Source organism: Dreissena polymorpha, chromosome 14, assembly GCF_020536995.1.
Source record: "Dreissena polymorpha isolate Duluth1 chromosome 14, UMN_Dpol_1.0, whole genome shotgun sequence".
In the NCBI taxonomy this organism is placed as follows: Eukaryota; Metazoa; Mollusca; class Bivalvia; order Myida; family Dreissenidae; genus Dreissena; species Dreissena polymorpha.
The window spans coordinates 67,152,489-67,170,782 of record NC_068368.1 but is presented as its reverse complement, the minus strand read 5'-3'; the positions used below and the strand labels follow the sequence as shown (position 1 = coordinate 67,170,782).

The following is an 18,294-nucleotide window of genomic DNA, read 5'->3' as shown; positions in this document are numbered from 1 at the left end:
TTATGAGGATAATTTTGAAAGTATGACACGATTAAGTGAAGTGCACATATAAACTTTATTATAGATGGGTAGGTATTTCGTGTCAATCTCTTTCACATATGAAAGAGCTGTTGGTCATGCTGCTTTAAGTACATATAGATGCATGACACAATTTAGATTAAGCAAAATAAAACACTAGGTATTTGCCAAGAGTCAAATATTTACGAGCAGTAAGAGCGTAATCGTGCACAGCGAGACTTACTCATGTAGAATTGAAACTCTTATTGCTTTCTTTCGAAATAATTTCATGTGTCCGATCTAATATGCAATATGCCCGGTGTTTTTTTTGCGGATTAATGTTCCGTTTTAGATCCATAATTAACGAATGCCTCAATATTTTCAAAAATTAACACCGGAATAATGTTCACCGACATTTTTTCATACAGATTGGATATAAATATTATAGAGCTTAACGAAAATACATTAAGCCCTGTTCTCCCGGCACACGTGCTGGACACACAGGTGGTTAGCGTGTGGCTAGATAATAATTAGTGAAAACATCTTTTTGAATGATAAATAATCATATTAAAACGAAAAATCAAATTTTCTATTAAAAAAAATCACTACCCTTTTATATATAACAAGGTATCCAACTCGAAATCATCCGAAAACGGGGTGCATCGTTTTGAGCAGCCATTACTAAATTAATTTTGCAGTGATTTTCATGACCCGGTCTTATTCAACGCAGAAATGAATTTCCTTTTAGGAAATGTATATATATTGTTATATTTCTACACATGCTGGGTCAAATTTTAAGAAATAAAGCTATACTTAATTCGCTTGACCCAGTTGTTATCGATCAGACCGTATTTCTGAATGAAATCTCCAGTTGTAAAGACACAACTCCGCATTGGAGCAATGAAATCACTCTTGTGTTTAAATTGTCAGCTGGTTGAAATGTATGTAAACAAAGGTTTGAAAATGCGCTGGACAGTTAGTTTTGATGCATAATTCTACGGCAAGCACGGTAAGAATGTTTTTTTCATACGTTTTATTGAATTATGGTATCGAGGTTCGTGAACTTTGCAGGGAAAATGCCCATTTCCCCGTGAAGATTTCAGTCATGAATACTGTCTGATCGATCACAGCTGGGTCACGCGAGTTGTGTATCGTGTTATTTTTTAAAAGTTGACCCAGTATTTGTAAAAATATTGCAAGACATATACATTTCCAGAAAGGAAATTTATTTCTGCGTTGAATAAGACCAAGATCGTAAAAATCGCTGCAAAATTGATGAAGTAATGGCTGTTTAAAACGATGCATCCCGTTTTCGGATGATTTCGAGTTGGATACCTTGTTGAATATATATTTAACTTATTTTTTTAAAGAAAAGTTTATTTTTCGTTATGATATGATTACTTATCATTCCAAAATATGTTTTCACTAACTAGTATTATAGCCACACGCTAACCACCTGTAGCTGGACACTTTTAAAAAACACTATACAAATTCAAGTACTTATGCACTTCATTGATTGTAAACAATGACGGTTGAAATCCGTGCGTGGGAATTTTTCTGGTAACCAAGAGCGACGTCAACGTTCATGACAAACCTGTTTATATGACATTTATTTATTGATTTTTTCCAACTTGATTGAAAATTATGTTTTATGATATTTTAATACATGTAGATGAAGTAGTTGTTTTCTCAACGAGGAGTACAATAGTTGTACAGTACTAGACACGAGTACTTGTAACTTTCACGTTTCTCTGTATACCACAGACATTATATAGTCATAAAATGATAAATATGTGTTTATAGAAATTGTAATTATAGCATGGTAAACAGACTAGAGAAATCTGAAAGTTTCACGCACAGGTCTGTGGCAATGGGGGTTTGGGCTACTTTATAAATATGAGGTCTATATGCAATGCACATCGGTAGATTACGTATACTGTAATTTTTTGGACTAGGGAAGGGCCACAATTCCAACACATCAGCCCCGTTATGTTCTGAATAAAATACATGTATAATTTCTTGAGTGCCAATTGCATCTTACAAATATCAAAAACATTCACGGCAGTCAATTCATTGTGTAAACTTACTGGTCTTCATGGCAATAATGAACGTATTTAGTTTAATGGAGATTATATAACGAAGGGAACTAATTCAGCTTATTCAGTTTACTAGTCAAAATGATTCGGATGTTTTCGCTTTTTTTCCGAAAAGTAATTTATTCAACATACGGAAAATAAACGCGCGCCACCTGATGTCATAATTTAGTAACTTGCATTCTGCTTACTGCCTGTTGCTAACTGCCGTTGTTAATGACGCTTAGTGGCAAAACCGATTATGACTGGTTTCAGGAATAATGAACACACAAACATTGGATAGTCACCAAGCATGTTGAAACAATCATCAAGTATAACCGATAGAGAACAAGCATGTTGGAACTGTCATGAAGCATGTTAGAATAAACATCACGCATAATGTAAATATTATTCATGAATGATGTAATGTTGCAGCAATCATCAAGTATAAACGAATAGACAACAAGCATGTTGGAATTGTCATAAAGCAAATTAGAATAAGCATCAGTCATAATGTAAATATTCACCACGAATGATGTAACTTTTACCTAAATATCCTTCCATAGACATGTGTTGTTACTAAAATAGACATAGAGATTTGAGCATTGGGAGTGACCTAATCATACTGTGCTTTAGCAGTATTACGGAATACCGTTAGTGCCATCGTGGTTACACATTAAAATCCAGAGGGCGAGAACGCGAGAACGCGATAGTACGATGGCGACAATGTGACAATACGATGATGACAGGATGACAATACGATGGCGACAATGCGATAGTACGATGGCGACAATGCGAGAACGCGATAATACGATGACGACAATCAGACAGTGCGATGACGACAGTGCGACAATACGATGACGACAGTGAGATAGTACGATGGCGACAATACTACAGTTCGATAGTGCGATAATACGATGACGACAGTGCGAAAATACGATGACGACAGTGCGACAATACGATGGCGATAGCCGACAGTGCGATAGTACGATGGTGCCAATGCGATAACGCGATAGAATGATGGCGGCAATTCGAAAATGCGATGGCGACAGTGCGACAATACGATGGCGACAATGCGATAGAACGATGGCGACATTGCGATGATACCACGGCGACAGTACGATATGACTATCGCATTGTCGCCCCGTACTATCGCACTGCCGCCATTGTATTGTCGCACTGTCGCATTGTCGTCATCGTACTAGCGCGTTTTCGCAATCGTACGAACGCATTGTCGCCATCGTATTGTCGCACTGTCGTCATCGTACTTTCGCGTTCTCGCATTCTCGCCCTCTGGATTTTAATGAGTAACCACGGTGGCCCTAACGGTATTTTGTACAGTAAAGTGCGTAAAATCTGGTTTGGAATAACAATTTTTATGCCGAAAACAGATGTTGAAAACCCGACTTTGTTTTATAAGTAGTAGTCTAAATATACAATGAGTTTTCCGAGCATTAAATAAACATATTAAAATAAAATTCATGTTCGTATCAGTTGAAGTTCTTGTTAATAGTAGAAGCAAAGAACACAATAAAACGCTGATTGGGCTTACTAATTTGAGGCAAGAAAAAACACATCGCGCTATTATATATAACATATAACGCGCATCCGCAAAGTTCGAGCGCCCGTCTCGGTGCCGTCGTTTCCGGTGAAAGTTTCGCACAGGAGCTACCGAGTTTGGATATGAGACCACGAATCATGGCTTGACTTTATATATCAGTCAGCGTAGTACCTGACCAGACTGCGCGGTTGGACAAGCTAGGATGGACCAACTTCGGCCGCATATGACATAAGACCCATTTTCGCATGACGCGGGTCATCTGACCTTTATAATGTGTATATAGCTTTGAATGGAATTTGCACATAGTTTTTGGCATGGACTTATTGTTATGTTAATGTGTTGCACGCTTTCAAAAGCAGAGGGCATATATAAGATCAATTATACTACGGAGTTCATTTTCTGTTGCAAAATGAAATGCAATAAAGATTGTTACTCAGCGGTGTGTACAGTATGACAGCGTTGTCTGTCTGCGATGCATTTATACTGGTTCTAAGCTGGCATACTCACCAATTGGACTCAACCATCTGCTCGAACAAGAAATGATAAGTTCTACTAGCATAAACCTTTAATTGTAACTCATTTTAAAAATATTCATGTTATTTATATTATTCAATTTATTATTCAAAATTATAATTATTATTTCCTTTATTGTTGTTTTTCGCATTAAGAAACTTATTCGGCTTACGAAACTGAAAAATCCCATTGGAAAAAAATCCCATGGGAGAAAAAATCCCATGGGAGAAAAAAATCCCATGGGATTTAAAAATCCCATGGGATTTTTTTTTTTTTTTAAACACGACTAAACGCATTAAAATATCGTAGTTGTTCATCATTTCATAAAATATGATGTTTCTGAAAGTTTCATGAATAAATCTCTCAAAATAAGAAAAAAATCCCATGGGATTTTTTTCTCCCATTTTAAAATGGGATTTTTTTATTACTAAATATTTTTATATATAATTGGCATAAAACCAATATACAGTCCTTAAATAACGTTAAAATACTTGCAAACGCAAATAAAACACGTTTTTTAAAATGTTCAAAATCCCATGGGATTTTTCTCCCATTTGCAAATTATGGGACAAAAAAAATCCCATGGGAGAAAAAATCCCATGGGAAAATCGAAAATCCCATGGGAAAATGCAAAAATCCCATGGGAACCCCAACTTTGCTTATAAATTTCATAGTGAAAAAAACGCGTTTTTTGAGTGAAAATAACCAATTATTAATCAACGATAAGACTTTTATCGCATACTATGTCTCAAAGTAGCAAATCTTTAAGAAAAAGGGTACTTAAGTTTGCGAAATTTCGGTTTCGCAAAGTTTTTCCGGTGGCCCTTCTTCGCATTTGAATTCGGCGTATACCGGCAATGAAGTCTGATAAAACAAGACATACCATTTCACCACGCTGTGTTAATATTATTTCCCATCAATTTGATGGTCTATATCGAAAAAAGTATTATGAATTACATTTTGATCACAAGTATTTATTTATTTATTTATTTATGTTTTAGGTCTATCAATATTTGTCGTTACAAATGTGTTACTGGACACTAAATAGTCCTGAAAGCAATACACAAATCCATTTCTACCGTTAACTTGACACATATAAACCGTCTGAATCGCAAACCAATGTTATTATATACCTGCAATGAACGAGAGTAGGACCTTCCAACTGTTTTTGTTGCTTCAGCACCCTATGTCTGAACTCCAGGATCGCTGTTACGTCCTCTGGAATCCCTCTATCAGGCCAGGCAGTGAAATGCAGGTGATGAAGGGTCCGGTCGCTCTTACCCTGGTAATGCAACGATTATTTGCATATTCGTATTACGGTATAATAATAAAGGTAGTTAAACGATGTCGTTATCGAATTCTCAATACTTAAGTTATTTTTTTGCGCGAACGCTAACGATAATTCGTTCGAAGAAGATAAAACAGAAACTATAACTTCATTAGTAAGCGGATAAAACTATGTGTTAATTTAAAAAAAGAAGCTTTAGTCTATTTTGAGTTGTAATTATAAGCTTGAAAAAGTGTCTGTCTGCTGTTCGTCAGGTAGCAATCAACGTTTTTGCATTTATTACATTAACAGCACAGTTTATTCACGTATTGTATTTAAAATTTGAATGGCAGTAAGGAGAACACAATTGTGTATGCCTTCAATTGTATCCGTTCGTGTGTTTAACTTTTCAATATTCTACCTTGTATTTACCTTATGTACTCCATGATTGTGTATGTGTGTGCACTTGTTTTAAATATAAATGCCGATGTTTTATAAATAAATATTATTACCTGATCTTATTTTCCATATTCATGTTTCATTACCTTTGCTATTTTTAAGGTACGTCGGGTAAACTCAGCAAACACCTCTTCAGTCATCATATGGACAGACACCTGCCCATAAAGCTTTGTTGCACCTATTTCTGGCCAATATTTCTCACACTTTGTCTTCTGCAATCACATATGTGTCGCATAATTGATGTATTTCATGTCGCATAATTGGTGTATTTCATGTATATTCCTTGTTCGGTGTAACTGAATACATAATATCTGTCTTCATGAAGAAATGCATAAATGGGCATCATATGTCGTCGTCAAATTAGACGAAAAAAATGCACCAAGTTATGGCCCATGGCTGGGTTCACTAATTTGTTATGTCTATTGTAAGCACATGCAACACTGTTAATTTGTGTATATTTTCATGTTAAATGACAGGTGACAGTTAAACAAACGTGGTCTCGCTTAATTATTGGCATATATATGCACAAGATTTGTAAGTCACACATAAAGCCATCCCGTATCAGGTAATTCAACTCATGTTAAAGTCAATCATCCAGACAGCCGTCACCCAATTTATTTGTCCATTATTGTATAAATTGGCATCTGCGTTGTATGAAAGACGGTCTTACTTAAACGGCCGAACATACAAGTCGCATTATTGCTGGCTTTCGCGGGATGGGCCCATTGCGGGCTTCGCATGTATCTTGTATTTGACAAACATTTTGGAAACGTTGTGTTGTGTTAGAATATATTCAACAGAAATAAATCACGATAAAAACAGAAAGGAACATTAGTTGTTACTGTGTGTTCTCCACGAACAATACGTAATTGTTATTACGTGACACAGTACATTTTATGGAGCCGTGTACCATGGATACGACCGAAGTACGATCACAAGTGCGATCACGTGCCGAAAAAATGAAAACAGCACAACCACAACGCGACAAGAATTCAGGTCAGTTGTTTAAAAAAATTATGGCAAACTTGGAGAGGGAATTTCAAAATTTATAAAGTAGAAAATTAAAGTAAAAGGCGTCATGACAACGAAATTTTTAAGAATTGTTTTAAAGAATTTAATGTAGTTAGATGTTAAAAATAATAGTGATGATAATAAATTATGTACGAACAAATTTTACAAATATCAAAATCATGCCAATTTTGCATTTATCGGTACATTTTTATAAATAACGGTGAATTGAGAATAAAAAGAGATATTTGAGTTTTACATTATTTTTATGAGTTATAGAAATAATGAAATTAGAGGCGAACAAATCATTGAGAATATTTAAAGAATTTTATATAAATTGTGTATGATTATAATAAAGATTGTATACGAACGTGCGTTTTTTGCGCACAAGTCCATTTTAAATTGTTGGTATTTTTTGTAAAGTTCCATTTAATTAAAACGTACAAGGAAATAATAATATCTTATATAGTTTTGTTTATTATTTTAATAAAGAAACTTTGGCGGTGATTTTATTTATTAATATAGTAGAAAAAACTCGGAGATGATACAAATATTCAAAGAATTTACCTAGTATTTTACATTGGCAGAATTAAGAATTTAGGAATTTATATTATTTTAGACAGTTTTGTTTATTATTTTAATAAAGAAAATAAGGCGGGTTTTGTTTCTTAGAATGATAAAGAAAATTAAAGAGGACGAATAAATAAAATTATTGGAAAATTTAAAAATAGTTTTCCGAATTGTAAAAGAAAGAAATTAGGAGGGTAAACACATTTATAAGAGAAATAATGCTGAGTGCGAATATGAATAGAGCAGACACACAAAAAAATATTATGTAAATATGTATATACGTCATTGTGTTGATTGCAAGTATATGTAGGATATCGGTAATATTGAAGGTCTTGAGTAATTTTAAGTAAGAATTTAATGCGATATGACGCGTAATGCGCAGTTAAAATATAACGATATGTACGCATTAAATTTCTAATATAATTGTTTAAGGGTTACAATTATATTTTATGAGCACGGCTGACTGATCAGCGTTCGGACATACCGAGCCCGAGGTTGTGATAACCTTAGCGTCCTCATGAGTTAGAGAATTTATCCCTGTGCCATCGAAACAAATTACGCTATGGACAGAAGATGCGACGTTGCATAAGAATTATTTGAGTAGTTCGATTAGGAGCAAAGACCTGGATTTTGAAGTATACCGATAAAGGTTCTTATATTATGAATGCATATATATAAAAGTCTGCCTTGTCATATTTGCGCATTTTTACAAGTGCACAGGTCAAACATGTCAATAAATCTATGACCAACGGCAAAACTATAGTGATAAAGACGAGGTTTATGAAACCATGATATGAACAGGTACGTCTATTATTACCCATTACTCTAGGTCAATAAAGTGGCGCGCGCCTGTCAAAAATTTACTGGCTGCACGTGAGTAAAATGACAAAATACCAAATAGTCGAAATAGTAATGATATTATGCCTAAGGCGGTACACAAGTCATATTAAGTAAATGGCTTGTCAGATGTCAAACTGTCATGTACTTATCCGAAGTATGTTTTGAGGAATTGACTAATATTTTTTCGTTGTAAAGAATTTATTTTTTTTGAAATAGATATCACAGTAAGTTGTCATGACGATATTTAACAATAACTAAGGAGATATTTATAAATGTTTGCCATGATTTTGAACAACTGATACTTGTATCACCACGACGCAGATAAAAATATCGAGATTTGAAGACAACGCCGAAGAAGAGCGACTTCGCGAGACAACGCCTTCCACAACGAATAGAAGAAACAAACAACATAATTAGAATGGAACATCACGGCGTTTACTCTCAAAGTGAATACCTGGTTCTATCACTAAAAGAAGACCAACGCCAGAAGATTTCGAAGGACAACAAGTGACGGAACACTGGACACAATACTTGTGACGTTAAACACTATAGAGTAGATGCAGCCGTTCAACTGTTTGACGTGCGTAGATAACGCATTTGGAATGATACTTCCGAGGCCTAAGACATCAAGGAGAACACTGCTATAGTTAATACCTCGTGAGCATTATGGCCAATAGAAGATCTTAATGTCCCAAGAGAAATGAAGACGCTGGAACCAAGAACAAAAGTACAATCAACAACAACAGAAACAACAATGCGATCACAAAGGTTTTAACATACGTCACAATTGATAAGCAACGCGGTACGCATCAACACCATATCCAGAGACAATATCACGATGGATTCAACAACAGAAACAACGACGTGATGACGGCTGGTTCAGCGACAAAAACAACAGAAACCACGATGACATATCCAGCCTCGATGTGAACCTTGATACGCAGATGAGTGCAACCGACCACGTGCGATTTGCCTACACAGTTTGGCGATAGATAGAGCTTCTTCACGACAGCAATGGTAGATAACATTACCCATGAATCAACATAGACAGAAAACAACAAACCAAGACATCTACTTGACAGCAACAGGTACATATTCAACCCGGGCAATACCTTCTTCGAATGGACAGCACAGGAGGTCACTAGTCAAACAACGCATGTAGTGTTACGTGGACAATCGATCAACGTCATTTAACATTGATACATGATATTGTAAGACACTTGTCATTCAGGATTTGATCTTTCTAAAGATTTTAAATCATAAAATATAAAATCTTTCTTTAATGAAAATGAGGTGTGTCGCATAATTGATGTATTTCATGTCGCATAATTGGTGTATTTCATGTATATTCCTTGTTCGGTGTAACTGAATACATAATATCTGTCTTCATGAAGAAATGCATAAATGGGCATCATATGTCGTCGTCAAATTAGACGAAAAAAATGCACCAAGTTATGGCCCATGGCTGGGTTCACTAATTTGTTATGTCTATTGTAAGCACATGCAACACTGTTAATTTGTGTATATTTTCATGTTAAATGACAGGTGACAGTTAAACAAACGTGGTCTCGCTTAATTATTGGCATATATATGCACAAGATTTGTAAGTCACACATAAAGCCATCCCGTATCAGGTAATTCAACTCATGTTAAAGTCAATCATCCAGACAGCCGTCACCCAATTTATTTGTCCATTATTGTATAAATTGGCATCTGCGTTGTATGAAAGACGGTCTTACTTAAACGGCCGAACATACAAGTCGCATTATTGCTGGCTTTCGCGGGATGGGCCCATTGCGGGCTTCGCATGTATCTTGTATTTGACAAACATTTTGGAAACGTTGTGTTGTGTTAGAATATATTCAACAGAAATAAATCACGATAAAAACAGAAAGGAACATTAGTTGTTACTGTGTGTTCTCCACGAACAATACGTAATTGTTATTACGTGACATATGCATGCTTGTTCTTTTTTAAAATACGATTAAGATTAAGAAACGAATTTAAGTTAATTTAAATAATTTTTGTAAAAAAATATTTTAAATACTATAATAGCTTGTATGTAACGTGCTACAGTTCCTTAATTGACGCAAAACAACTCCTGAATCAAGACATAACACATATATTTAAGTATATATGTAAAAGAAAGTGATTTTAACAGATAAACATTCCATTTTTTTTTCTTAAACAGTTCAATTCTTTTCCTAATATTGCTGTATAGTAAGTAAATTGTTTATTATAGTGACACGTGCAATATATCAAAACAACATATTAATATATTATGCAAATTAGTTTTTCAAACGACCCGATAGGCCTATTCGTCACCAAAACAGAATATTTCAAATGATATATACAATTGTACCACCGATACATGTGAATTATATATTACGAATATGAATATGAAAAAAAACAATTGTACAGGATATATTTTCGATAAAGTTTAACAATGATCGAGCATGTGGGGATTTTCAAGACACATTTACATTTGTACCAAATGTGACATCTACTTACCCCCTCTTCGTCCAGATTGGTAACCATGACGACAGTTTCGACCTTCTGTTGCCAGATCATGTTCCAGAATACACTGAAGTCTCCCATCTGATTCGTCATTGGGCCTGGAGAATTTATGAAATAAACTGAACGTTAAAAACATGCAAATTTATAAGGTAATAATCAAATAGCATCAAATAGCACCGGCTCATCAGGGACGACACTTTCGCCTAAACTGCATTTTTTGATAAGAGGAGACTTTCTTGAAATGAAAAATATCAGACAATTGGAAAGTGTCGTCCCTGATTAGCCTGTGCGAGTTGCACAGGCTAATCTGGCACGACACTTTACGCAACCCCCATTTCACAGAGCACGGCTCATATATTTTAGTCGATGTTGTTGATCGTCAAGAGTGATTAGATTACTCACAATATACGTGGATGTAACCTATATAAAATAATTGGGGGTCAAAAAGGTCAACATGCGAATAAATTCATTACGACACGTATAGTATAGTGGTATTTTATTGGCATAAGGAGGCAGAAACATTAATAATTCAAACTGTACTTGCGAAAGGGACAGAATGCAAGTAAATATGTGCTGTAAACATAATATATAGCTATGATATGGTGCGCAATACAATTCTATTCTACTTATGCGCCATTGTGTTTACTTACCAAGCGAGGCAATATATGCATTCCTCTTCTTGTAACCCTGAAATAAAGCAATTACATGTGAAGAAGTGAAATATAAACATTTTGGACCTAGTGGTGAAGGTATAAAATCTTAAATCACATAGATACATTTGAGCATAAAATTATAGCATCGTTTAAAATTAGAGCATCGTTACACGAATTGCGACAACGTCACGCTGTGTTAATTTTCTTATTTCGCACAGGATGTTAAAACATAAATTATGCATGATTTATGTTTTATGATATAGGATCATTTCTGCTAGATCATAAACCTATGAATTCTTCAATTACTATGCGAGACTTGGCATGAAATGAACTATTAGAATTCCATTACATATTAAATCATAAAAATATTTGCGGTAACGAATTGTCTTTTATTGACAAGGTTCGGATGTTAACATTTTACGGCGAAGGTTCAGGTAGTTTTCAACTCACGTCAATAAAGCTTGCATTGATGTAATCCGAGTCGCCTCCCTTTACTTCTACTCTTGTCTCGTCATCTGAAACCAGTCAAGCATACAGATCTCTGTTTGGAAATCCAATACTGCATTCCGACTTGTCGAAATGTAGTTAATCAATGTTAAACGCATTGGACAGGAGAAATATAATCCCATCTGCTAAGTGTAGTAAGTGGTTGAAAAAGGGTATTTTGTAGTAGTTGAATTTGTAAATTACAGTGAAGGTTTATGTACAAACCATGTAGGAAGTTTTAAACGTTTGATTGCTTTTTCAAATATAGAGTAAAACGAAGACGCGAATCAGTATAGTTTGTGTTTGTGTTACTATTTAATCATCAAGATATAATTAAATTATGTGAAAACAATGTGCATGCATGTAAATAGTAATACTGTAAACGTTATTTTTGTTTAATAATAAAATGCCTTTACTTAACCCATTTATGCCTAGCGTCCAGAAAAAAGGCCTTTGCAAACAACGTAGACCCAGAGGAGACGCCGCATCAAGCGGCGTCTCATCTGTGTCTACGCTGTTGGCATAAAGGAATTTCTGTAAGAAATATGCTAAATATAGAAAAACCTATATACTATACATCCGTAATTTTGAAAATAAATTGATCCAATTTAGAAGGATGGGAGAGTCCACTAGGCATTAATGGATTAATACGTAACCTTAATTGTTTCATAAACTGCACTGACAGACACCGACTTACATGCATAAATGCCCTGATATCTGTTTTTAACCAAGTTTTCCGTTCGCCTTGCCACGTCATAGCTTCTGGTTAGCCCGTAGGGGAATTTCTAAAACCAGGTGGAATAGAAATGACGTGACTTATACATAGCAGCAAAATATATTGAACAGTTTGTAAATGTATAAATGGATAAGGTGAAGATGGAAATTAATTGGAACTTTATATCATTCTGCATATAGAAACACCCTCGCTGTTTGAGTACTCATATCGAAAGACATTTCATTAAAGCTATTTACACTTATGTTTTGATGCTGTCGTTTACTTTTCAAAATTATATTGACATATAATCTGAGATATAAAGTTACGAACTTTGCAAATAAAAAATTACATCAAATTCTTCTTCAAAATATTCAAAAGGTTTGGATCTAACAAAATCCATCAATTGGTCGACAGCAATCTTTCTTTTCTTGATATCCTCCAGTCCTATGTAGTAGACATTCTCTTCCTGTTGTGCATGCTTGTTCGGGTTACCCTGGTGTTTTGCAAGAATCCGCCTATCATCTTCGTCTGAGGTAACATGATTTGATGAGAAAATTAAGTAAAACAAAACGTCATAAGATATATAGTGATATGAATGGATCCTGATAAGAGTAGTTGAACAAATCCCGCAACCTTGGTAGAAATAGGACAAACACGGTAGTCATCTCGACGGTACATACGGTAATTTAAGAAGCATATAATTCAGGCCCGTACCCAGGCACTTGGCCCAGGGGCCCGGCCCTCCCCCAGCTGGCTATCGAGTTATGATTTGTTAAATAATGGGCCTACTGAAAATTTTTCTCACATGAAAGGGCCCATAGAACACTTCCCCGCGATACAAATGCGCAGATGTATTTTATTGCCCCTGCTACACAAGGGGATTAGCGCTAATTTACTCGCCAGCGGAGATCAGCCCCTAGGCTATGTTTTCTTATCACTCTGTACACACATCCCCTATATCTCAATTACCCGTTGTGCTCAATGCTTCATCTATCGATGGTTGGTGTAACACGTCTTTAGATTGGCCAAGGACAGAAAAACAGCGAATGGATGGAACTGATACAGAGGTTCGACTGTCATATAACCAAAAGAGTATTTTTTCTTTGAAATCAAACCTCCTCTAGCGTCATACTTTATGATACATTTCTGTGACAACTGTATTTTAGATGATAAACAATTTATTATGAATTTACTTTGAAACTTTAGAGGAGGTTTGAATTCAAAGAGAAAATACTATTAGATTAGTTACTGACATAAAACCATAATAGTATTTTCTCTTTGAAATCAAATCTCCTCTAGAGTCATACTTTATGTTACATTTCTAAATAAAGGTTTTTGATTTTCAAAGGTTGCTTTTCATTCTTCATAAAACATCTTACATTCTGAAATATAAAGCTTTAAACATGTGTGTAAATTTCGCACCAATGGTTAAAGCTTTAGACTTAAGAAAGGTGCTGATTTACTTGTTATATACCATAAATATATAGCACAAAATAAGGTTTTTATACGCATTAAAATTCACCTTGAACACTGCCTAATAAATCAAGCTCTATTAGGAAGAGGCAACCCCTCCCGCACCAAGTCTAAATGTCATGTGCACGGCCCTGTCGTTACTTCATTTACACCCTTAAATTGTCGGAATATAACCGTTTTATTTATTGCGTTATGATAAGTTACTGCCACAGACAAGTGTTTATCCCAATGTATCAATGTTTGAGACGTTTATAATGAATGTAACGTGAAGCTAAAACTAGATTATTCGATGCACATTGTTTGGGAAATGCATTTTTGTGTGATATGTAAAGAAACTTGAATATACCAACTGTAGAAAGTGCCATATATAAAAACAATCAACAAAGCGAATCGTAAAGGCAAATGTTTGAACTGTTTACGCTATTTCTTTATTTATACGTATATACACACTCAGACTCGCTTACATAAAACGGAAATTCGGACCTTATCACAATCGATTGAAGGAAACCGATTGTGAGTTTAAATTTGATTTCGCTTCCAAGAAGGCATTTCCCTTCATTGTTATGTGTATTTCGACATTAAGTCGCCTTTGGTCTAGATTTTAAAACTATAATTTAAGTCACGCTTGAACATATTCTACTATTTACTATAGATATTAATATGAGTAATTCTTTATTCAAATATTGGTTCAACCGTATTCACAAGTACACATACACATGGAACATTTTTAAATAGTTTTGTCAATTATATATAAAATGACAATTTGTTCGAATGACATAACAGCTTTTGGCGTATATGAAAGAATAATTGAATAATGCAATAAAATTAAAATAGCACTGTAAAATGTCCCGTATACGCGATCGTTTTGACAAAGCCTGCCAAAAAAAAACAATTATGTTTAACAGTAATTACAACATTTGGAACACATTTAAAACGGAAAACAACGCACGATAACAGTGGCAAACAACTTTCGTTGTCATTTAATGCATTCATAATGAATGTCATTTGTATGCGTTATGGTATGAATTGTAAAACATACTACCTAAATGCTTGCTTAATCATTATTTACCTTTCAAGTTTAAGAATAATGTACCACCGTTTAAAAAACTAAAGAAAACCTGTGTGGTCTTTTTTTAAGCATCGCGAATTAAGAGATAACAGTGAGCACATATATGGGATATAATATATTGCTTTGAAAATTATTATTAATCCATTAGGCATATATGCAACCAATGCTTACAAATAATTGCATTGTTAATCTAAGTAAAAGGCATGTTTATGTAAGCGCTTCTCTCATATTTACGGTTTGGTCTTTAATACAAAACAAAAGGCAATACCTATTTCCAGTACACTTTCATCGGTGTCAAGTGCAACAGAAGCTTTCGACTTTGGAACATCACCGCTTCTCTTTGATTTATTAGTAGAATCAGCTTTTCCTGGGGCTGGTTTATCTTGTTTTTATAATAATAGAATAGAATCTATCATAAATATAAACAAGATGTAGTATAATATTTGAAACGCATAATGCTTCTACTGCTACGGATCTATAGACCAATGTATATTTCAATGTGAATATGTATACAGGTATAAACATTGTCATAACTTTCCTTGGTATTTAAAAAAAAGCATGCGTATCTCTTATTTATGAACCTAACGGTATGACATCGTTCTTATTAAACAGTTTACAAGCAACAACTGCCTTCTTAGAAAATGTATAATATCCTTTATTTGGTTCGCGAAGGAGTTTTTGTCCTATCATTAATTGCACATTTATCTTACCGAAGTTAATTGTATTGATTTACGTTAACATTATTGATAATGCATTAGAATATCATGCGTCATTCACTATCACGTAATTTAAATAAAATACCTTGTTTAGCGACATGTTTCTCTATTTCATCTACCGTGTGATAGTCGTTGGAACAGCCTGGATGAGGTTCACTGTCTGCCTTTCGTCTGTTTTCATTGCCAAACATTCGAACGTTGTTTTAAAATATATATTATATAGGTTCGACGATGATTACAAAATATCGAACAAATATATTAACACTAATACACGCGTCTTTATGCACATATTGGTGCACATTGTACATTTAAAAGAACAAATGTGTAAAGTTCAATGACGAATTACAAATACCTCCGTTTTAAAACGACCACAATAACAACTATGATTATGATCAGTGCTACGCCCCCTCCTGCTGCCCCGGCAATGATAGCTACAGGTGGATTACTCGTATTGTCACCTTCAATGGCAGCAGGTTGGTTCCTCTTGTTGTCATCTCCACCAGGAGCACTTACATTCACATCTGCGTTTAACTTAACTTTATAAATGTTGATATGACTTAAAAAACAAGCAATTTACACATGGTCGAGGTGACGTATATATATTTATTTTTTATTGAATATTTTTGGAGACTGACTTTGTAAAAGCATGCAAGGTTTGTACATTAAACTTAAGTGAGTTTTACCTTTACCGACATGCGGGTGTTTCTTAATATAACATTCAATGCATATATATGCTAAAGCTTTATTGGCAATGTGTAACCCATCGATAATATACCAATACTATTATATGAACTATAACAATAATTCGTGTTATTACCACATTTTTTCCCTTCGAATCCTTTTACACAGCCACCGATACAATTTCCATCTATATCGCACACAGCAGTTGTGTTGTCTGCAGATCTTAAACACATTCCAGGACATCTTCGATCGCAGAGAAGACCATAATAATCGTAAATGCAACCACTGATACACGCACCACTGTCTTGCAAACATTCGTTGTTGTTACAGTTTGAACTGCATGACACATTGCAAGAATTACCGTAGACTGTATTGTTTATACATTTGTGGCATGCTCCTAAATGTATGTCGCATGTTAAGTTGTCGCACGTATTGGGACATTTCTGTTCGCAAATTTGACCATAGTGACCTCTTATGCATCGCGTGCAAGACGTGCGGTTCATGCACGTGTCACACGGATAAGCACACGTATCTTGACATTGACCGTTGTATTGATCGCATTTTGTTAAACATTGCGAAGGGCATTTATATTCGCATTTTGCTCCATAATATCCTGATATACATCCGATGCATTTCTCAAGCGAACTGTCACATGCTTCACACTTGGCAGGACATGATAGGCAATTACCGGTTGAGATATGACATGTGCTATTACACTCAGGTTTACAGTGCAACTCACAAAGTTTGCCGTATTTTCCAGATTGGCATGCTGAGCAAGTAAGTGCATCATGTATACATTCTAAGCATTGCCTGCTACAATGCTGTTGGCATGTTTCGCCAAAGTATCCTGGTTTACATTGGCATGACCCATTACCTTTATCACATGTATCAATGCAATGATTCGAACAAATTTTCGTACAATGTAAGCCATAATATCCATCAATGCAAGAGCACTTTCCATCGAAATCGCACGTGCCGTTTTTACATCCAAGGCCGTTAAGGCCACATTGATTAACACACGTTGCACCATATTTACCGGGCTTGCACGAAGTACAAACATATGAGTCTGTACACGTTAAACAGTCCGTGTATGCACAAGGAGCACATTGATTGTTGGACGGAAAGTATCCATTAACACAGCTAGTGCATGTGTTGTTTGTATCACATGTGCGACATGGCTCTGAACAAGGCTGCGCTATAAAATGTAAAATAGACATTAAACATCACTGTTTATACACAATATGCTGTCAACCATCGACATGTGTTCTTTCATAGATACAACGTAATTAATGTCGTTCGTTTATTACATTTGGTAACAACAAACTATAAGTATTGTACCGATTTTTATAACCTAATGATAGTATGTGTAATGCCGTGTAATATATGATGCGCAATGAACAATAATAATAAAAAACTATCACAACAAACAGTATGTCAGTACCTTCAGACACAATATTCCTCATTGAGATTAACACAAACACAAGATATATCTTCCACCATTGTTCGTCTCTAGAATTTCGAACACAACACAACACGCTCTTTTTAAGCATTGTTATATAGTTTACCAAATTAGTACAATGTTAGATGAAACGCATACGCCGTGTACATTGCCGAACCACACCAAACGTCTACTTTATTAATGTATTTCTATAACTCATGCGAATAAAAGCATATTATAAACCATTTTGTCTGTTAAA

The 18,294-nt window shown here is 34.9% G+C and overlaps 1 protein-coding gene across 1 annotated transcript in view; it reads right to left on the bottom strand.

The window, feature by feature from the left end:
- LOC127857452 (receptor-type tyrosine-protein phosphatase T-like) overlaps positions 1-18,060 on the bottom strand; it is a 35,291-nt gene extending 17,231 nt beyond the window's left edge. The window contains exons 1-11 of the mRNA XM_052393847.1: positions 18,039-18,060; positions 16,269-16,437; positions 16,002-16,087; positions 15,469-15,582; positions 13,008-13,186; positions 12,641-12,728; positions 11,908-11,972; positions 11,455-11,491; positions 10,799-10,902; positions 5,956-6,081; positions 5,277-5,425 (exon numbers count right to left, since the gene is read on the bottom strand). Of these exons, the coding sequence (XP_052249807.1) occupies positions 5,277-5,425; positions 5,956-6,081; positions 10,799-10,902; positions 11,455-11,491; positions 11,908-11,972; positions 12,641-12,728; positions 13,008-13,186; positions 15,469-15,582; positions 16,002-16,087; positions 16,269-16,437; positions 18,039-18,060 (1,139 nt within the window). The remainder of the gene's footprint in view (positions 1-5,276; positions 5,426-5,955; positions 6,082-10,798; positions 10,903-11,454; positions 11,492-11,907; positions 11,973-12,640; positions 12,729-13,007; positions 13,187-15,468; positions 15,583-16,001; positions 16,088-16,268; positions 16,438-18,038) is intronic.
- Between the last annotated feature and the right edge of the window lie 234 nt (positions 18,061-18,294).